At 47.0% G+C, this 7067-nt stretch overlaps 1 protein-coding gene across 1 annotated transcript; it reads right to left on the reverse strand.

The window, feature by feature from the left end:
* Positions 1-5490: 5490 nt before the first annotated feature.
* Positions 5491-6324, reverse strand: LOC149138400 (uncharacterized). The gene has a single exon (XM_089450354.1). It carries the CDS (start codon positions 6322-6324, stop codon positions 5491-5493), a length of 834 nt encoding a protein of 277 aa, XP_089306480.1.
* Between the last annotated feature and the right edge of the window lie 743 nt (positions 6325-7067).

The following is a 7067-nucleotide window of genomic DNA, read 5'->3' on the forward strand; positions in this document are numbered from 1 at the left end:
ATTAAATCATCAAGATAAATAATAAAAAAATTGTTTGTCTTACCCACAGATTCTAAATCCATAGCTCTTTGAAAAGTAGCTCCGATGTTAGTTAACCCAAAAGGAATCCGAGCATACATGAATGTACCCCAAGGAGTTGTGAATGTTGTCTTTTCTCTATCCTCTAGACTGACCATAATCTGATTGTATCTAGAAAAACCATCTAACATAGAAATTATATTGGCTCCTAAAATTTCTAAAGTAATTGATCCATATTGGGTAATGGATAATTGTCTTTCAAAGATGATTTATTCAAATTCCTAAAATCCACACATAGTCTAATTTCACCACTTTTCTTTCTCACTAGAACTATATTAGCTACCCAATTAGAATATGTCAATGGAACTATAATTTTAGCATCAAGTATCTTTTTGAGTTCTTTTCAATGACAGGAAGAAGGATAGGATTAATTCTTCTTAATTTTTTCTTGAAAGGTTTGCCCTCAGGTTTTAATGGGATTTTATGTTCAATGAGAGATGTATCATATGTCTTTAATTCATTATAAGACCAGGCAAAGAAATATTTATAGGCTTTAAGGAGAGCTAAATATTTGTCTTTGGCTTCCATTTTTTTTTTCCTCTTTAATACTATGCTATGCTACTATTTACATTAAAACAGAAAAACGGTTACAACCATGAAGTCATGTGCCAGAGGCCATGGATGGCACTCTGGACTTACATCGCTCAAAAAACCACCCGTATAGGGTCCATACCACTCGATTGATTACCCACGCAGGGGCCTTGACATGAAAACTTGTCACCCACACAGGGGCAGCATCCTTGAGACCAAACACCCACGCAGGGGCGCTACCACAGAAATTGAAAGCCCACGCAGGGGCGCTACCACAGACATTGAATGCCCACGCAGGGGCTTTAGACCTTAGAACAACCGTGAGGGCAGAAGTAGTCATTCCGTTCAGGGGCGTGGACAAGAAGAAGAAAATCTTCATCAAACGCCCTCGCAGGGGCATGGAGACACACTGAGCAGTAGAATTCACACACAAAACAGAGACATTCAAAACATACCAGCTGCCGTAAACAAAATCAGAGCATCGAAGACAAGGAAGAGAGTGAGCGAGCGGTCGGCTAATCGTCCGGCTCCTCGTCCGGCTCTTCCTCATATATCCAGCACAATCCTTCCGGGGGGGGGCCCAATCTGCTTTGGCTTTCTTTGACGAAGGCTCTGGCTGAGTCGCTGGAAGGTCAGTGTCTGGTCTCGGGCAGTCCTCCGGCAATCCTTCAGCAGCTCTGGAGCTTTCGGCCTGATGCGGCTGTGGGCGGGGCTGCTCCCCGACCTCCTCCACCGGTTCTTCCAGAAAAAGAACAGATACATGGGCATTGATGCGCGAATTGGCCTGGGAGCTGTTGAAGGAGAAGACCGCAGTTCCAAACGCTGGGAGAGGATTGGAACCCGCTTCCGAATTGCCAGCATCCATGAATTGGCGCGTTTGCAGGGGGTTGGCTTCTTCAACTCGGTGACATAAACAGCGGCAGCAGCGAGAAGAAACATTATCAACAGATGGGCGCGAAGTTCTGCCTCTACCTGAGCCTCGACGGCTAATGAGGCGTTGCCTGAGCTTGACCATGGCGGTCTTGGATACCAGATAGCGAAACAGAGCAGGGTGAACAGACACACACCCGTCGCCCACGCGAGCAGGCTTGCTCCCAAATCCAATTGCAACAGGGGCGCCTTGAGCCAGACCTCCTGAAACTGACAACTGAAATCCCAAATCCCCCCACTGTAAGTGATCCACAGCAAAATATTCCTTATCTGCATTGTATTTATGCTTCTCTGCAACGTCTCGGCCCTCGCCCTCCATAACTGCACACAGCAACCAAGGCTATGATCCGGACCAGGCATTAAATTGCCGTCCTTTCCCTCCTCAGCACCCACGCTTGCAGTCCCCGACGGCTGCTCGCAGTGAATGCTCAACTTAAACCTGGTACCGCCCATGGTGACCAGGTGGCGGTCCCATTTCCTCTCCCGTGGCACCCGCATCCGGGGAAGCAGCCTCACTTTGGATTAGCCTGTCTAATTCCTGAGCCTTTGAAATGTCTGATATGATGGCTATGGTGCCTGTGAGAAGATACTGATCGTTATCTGCACCTATGTTAGCTAGAAAGTCCGCAACCTTGTTTCCTTCTCTTTTTGTATGAGTGAAGGTGATAGCTCTGTTGCTACGGAGAGCTTGTTCAATGGCTTCTAGTCTGGCTGCAAGTCTCCAGCTGTTTGTGATTTTTCCTGCTTGAGAGCCATTCTGAAGTCTCCTGGCCATGTTTATAAGTATCTGGGAATCTCCTTCCACGATCAGGGGCTGCAGATTTAGGTTCCTGGCGAGGAGAATTCCTTGCCATAAACCTTCGATCTCCGCCGAGTTGTTGGTATCCCATCCCAAAGAACCGAAGTATAACTGTGAGGGTGTGCCTGCTTGATTCCTAATGATGCCTCCAAAGCCTGCCTTTCCCGGGTTACCTTTGGAGGCCCCATCAAAGTTGAGCTTGTAAGAGTTCTCGGGGGGGGCCTTCCAAGTGCCTTCAATGGTGCTGCTACTTGTAGAAGTACTGCTTTTATGGGAGGTCTGTGGTAGAGATAAATTCCAATTACTTAGAATGCCTTTCTCGTTGTCTTGAGATGGGAGATCTTCCTGTGTCCAGGAGTGGAGAGCCAGCGTTTCATTGAGGTTCCCACATATTCTGGTCCATATGTCATCGACCCTAGAGCTCTGATTTTTGAATATCCTCTTATTCCGTTCCTTCCATATGCCCCATAGAATGAGACCTGGTAGTAATTTCCATAGGCAGTTGAGGAGCTCGCTCTTGTATGGATGCTGCGGCCAATGTCTTAGGGTGTCAGTTATATCATTCATTATTCTGCACCTTATTTGACATCTGAAACTAGCCTTTTCCCACAAATGATTGGCTAGGGGGCAGGAGTCCAACAGGTGAGGGAGCGTTTCCTCATTTTGCTGGCAGTTAGGACATATCGATGGTCCATGGAAATTCCTCCTTCGTAATTTGTCCCAGGTGAGGATTCTTTTGTGACTTACCAACCACAGGAAATAAGAGATTTTGGGCCATGAGTTGGGATCCCATACTGTGCGCCAGATTGGGTCCGAAGGGTTATTGTGGTTGCATATAATCTTGTAGGCCTCTGAAGTTGAAAAGTTACCTTTTGGGCGGTATCCCCATCTTAGGATATCATTGCCTTCATCATGTCTGATTCTCCTTTTTTCCAGCTCCCTCTCCAATTCCCCTGTATCCTGTAGATTTGTGAGGTTGGTTAACTGATTTCCCTGTATCCATTTCCTGAATCCATGCTCCGTCTCCTGCATCCAGTAGTGATTGATTTTTCCTTGCTGCTGCTCCTGCCTTATTTGGTCCAACGGTGCATGTATTATGTGGGTCAGCTTTGGCATTTGGTTCCATGCATCTGTCCAAAATCTCGCCGTTTTGCCATTCCTGACCTCCCAGAAGCTGTGTTGCTGTATTAATTGGAAATGTTGTTTTGCCGCATTCCAGATTAGTGATCCTTTTTCCCTGGGGGTGAACCGAATGAGCTCCTCCTGGGGGCGGTTGTTGGCATATTTGGCCGTCCAGATTCTTGCCCAGGGCTTTTCTGGATTAGTGATCCAGTTCCACCATACTTTGGCACTCATAATAGAATTACTATGCTCCGGATCTCTTAACCCTATGCCTCCTTTTTCTTTTGGTTGACATACCGCAGACCATTTAACAAGCGCCCATTTCCTATTTGTAGCCGATCCGCCCCATAGAAAACTGCGCTGGAGCTTCCTGATCCTTTTTAAGACCCATTTGGGAGCTGCAAGGACTGAGAAAAGGTATAATGGCATTGCCTGGAGAACTGACTTAATGAGCACAACCCGGCTGGCTAGGTTGAGAGATCTGTGCGTCCAAAGGTTGAGACGAGATTCAAGCTTCTCAAGGAGAGAACGCCATGAGGAGTGCTTGATAGCAGAGGCAGTGAGAGGGGCACCCAGGTATTTGGAGGGGAGAGATGCTGAGGGGAAGCCAAGAATTCGGGTGACGGCTGACTTAATCTGGGGGGGCATGTGAAAGAAAAAAATCTGCGATTTGGTACAGTTTACATCAGTGCCAGATGCTTCAGCAAAGTCATTGAGCAAGGATTTGAGGCAAGAGGCTTCCTGGGCTGAAGGATAACCAAACAGCATAGTGTCATCAACAAACTGCTGATGAGAGGTGGCAGGGGAGTTATGAACAGAAAGACCTTTGAGAAGGTGGGATTGGAGAGCTTGCTTTATGTGACGGCCAAGCCCTTCTGCCATGAGAACAAATAGGAAAGGGGATAGGGGATCCCCCTGCCTAATTCCTCTTGATGGTTTGAAGGGCCGAGAAGGGATGCCATTAACAAGGATGGAGAATTGAGTTGAACTTATTAAACTCATTATCCAGCGGATCCACATAGTATTGAAACCAAAAGCTTTTAGCATTTGCTGAATAAAGTTCCAGCTGAGTTTATCAAAAGCCTTTGAAAGATCAAGCTTAAGAATCATACCTGCTTGCTTTGATTGTTTGAGGGAGTGAATGATCTCGTGCGTAAGGAGAATGCCGTCCAGGATTTGTCTGCCCTCCACGTAACCTGACTGTTCCTGGGATATGAGCAGCGGCAATAGGGGCTTCAACCGATTAGCCACAACTTTAGAGATGACCTTGTAAATTACATTGCAGAGTGCAATCGGCCTGAATTTGTCGGGCTTGATAGAGTCCTCCTCTTTGGGAATGAGGGCGATGAAAGTGGTGTTGAGAGAAGGTAGTATCCAGTGGAGTGCTCTCGACTCTTCAACAATTTGCCATACTTCCTGTTTTATCATCTCCCAAAAGGTATGAAAGAACGTAGTGGTGAATCCGTCTGGTCCGGGGCCTTTCCATCCTTGAGCTGGGCCATTGCCTCATCCACCTCCTGAAGCTGAATCGGGCGGAGGAGAAGCTCATTGTGCTCCTCTGTAATGATTCTAGGCACATTGTTAGTGATTTTTCCAATTGCTTGGCTTCTATCTCCTTCCGGCTCTTGAAGGATCTGGTTGAAGTGATTGCGAAATTCTTCCTCGATTTCCTCATGCGTTTCCACTCTCTCTCCTCCTGGCTTCTGGATGAACGGAATGCTGTTGTGCATTCTTCTTTGTATGGTGGTTCTGTGGAAGAATTTGGTGTTGCGTTCTCCTTCCTTCAACCATCTTATTCTGGACTTTTGTTTCCAGTAAATTTCCTCCTGCTTCTGCCTTTCCTCAATCTGCCTGTGGATGCGCCTTTCCTGTTCCAGTGTCCCTTCTGTGTGTCCTTCTGTGATAATTTTTTGATGGAGATCCGCTAGTTCCAGATTGAGATCTTGCTGTGCTTTGAATATGTCTCCAAAGGTTTCTCTGTTCCATCGCTTTAGCTGGAATTTTAGGAATCAGAGCTTCTGTTGGAATTTTTACATCTTAGATCCTTCTGGAGGGGTGAAGGAGGTCCAAGTGGCTGTAACAAAGTCTTTGAACTTAGGGTGCGAGAGCCAAAAACCTTCGAAACGGAAGGGTCTCCGAGTCTGGTTTCCAGGTCGTTGCCATTGGAGAGCTATCGGCCAGTGGTCCGAACCAGTATGCGGGAGAATGGCGGCTGTGATGTCTCCTCCAAGATGAATCGCATTATCTGAGATGAGGAAGCGATCGAGCTTGGAAGCGATTTGATATTTGCCGGCTCTGCGATTACTCCAAGTGAAAGTACCATTGCAGAAAGGCATGTCTATTAGGGAGGCATTTTGGATGAAGTCCTTGAAATGGATGTTTTCTTGCTCCAATCTGTTTCTTCCCCCAGTTTTTTCTTCTAGCTTAGTGATCATGTTAAAATCCCCTCCAATGATCCAGAGCGGGTGCCTTCTGTTGTTATTCAGTGCCTCAATGGTGTCTAGGAGTGCTATTTTGCTTCCTGTATCCTGCGGGAAGTATACATTTGAGAGATTACCATGTACATTCGTGCCCAAAATATGGAAGGCTGCCTGTATAAGGTGATGAGAGGCATGGAACTCTGAGAGGTCTATTGCTTGGGTGTTCCATGCTATAGCCAATCCTCCTGACGCTCCTGATGCATCAACTGCTACTGAGCGGCATCCTGGCCAAGCTTTTGTTAGGATGCTGCCTAATGTGGTGCCGTTACATTTGGTTTCCTGGAATAAGCAAATTTGCGGCTTTTCCGCTTTAATCATGTTCTTTAACATTCTGAGTTTACCTGGGCTGTTGAGCCCTCTTAAGTTCCATGAGACCAGCTTCATGGTTTAACCATTTGGAGAGGGTTTGTAGTACTTTGTCAATTTCGCATACCTGCCTGAGTCTACCAGGAGCTTCCCGACCTCGATCGTTCTTTGTAGATCTGTTTTTCGTCCCCTCTTTTTTGACTCCTTTGGTGGTTGGCTTCCATCCCACTGGCTTCCTGGTTGAATCCCAAGTTGCTGCTGCTGGTATGCTCTTGAGATAACCACTTCCAACTTGCTGAGTTGGGCTTCTGAGATGCTGTCATACGCCTTCGCCTTGCATGCTAGTTCCAGTTCTAGAATATCAAGGCCATGCAGGTCTATGCTTTCCGGTTCCTCTTCCATCGGTTGCACCTGAGTGCCTTCGTCCTCAATCAGGATTTCATTAGGAGGAGAATCTGACTTTCCATCAATATCCTTTTCCTTGTCGTTCTTTGCCTGATCCTTCTTGACCCCAGAGGGGTGATTATGGAAGCGGGGGGGGGGGAAATGGGGATTTGGGGAGGAGGAAGAAGGAGGAGGATGGGTGGAAGAGGAGGGATGGGACGGGTTAGCTTCAGAGATCGGGGGGAATCTTCGGAGGATTGAGCCAAGATTTCGAAGCTATTCTTAGATGCTGGGCCATTAGAGCTGTTTTGCAGGGGCTTTTGCCCATTTGAGGGTTTCCTGTGCGCGCGTCTTCGGCTGGGGGCTTTTGTAAAACCATCTTGGGCATCTGAGGCAGAAGGGTCAGGTGAGGTAACTTTGTCATTCAAGGGACAGTC

The sequence above is a fragment of the Pinus tabuliformis genome, chromosome X (genome assembly GCF_031772625.1).
Source record: "Pinus tabuliformis cultivar Carrire ecotype Pingquan chromosome X, CPIR1, whole genome shotgun sequence".
Lineage (NCBI taxonomy): Eukaryota > Viridiplantae > Streptophyta > Pinopsida > Pinales > Pinaceae > Pinus > Pinus tabuliformis.

Excerpts from the sequence above, each read along its gene's own strand:
- LOC149138400 (XM_089450354.1), bottom strand. The coding sequence starts at position 6,324 with ATGAAGCTGGTCTCATGGAACTTAAGAGGGCTCAACAGCCCAGGTAAA.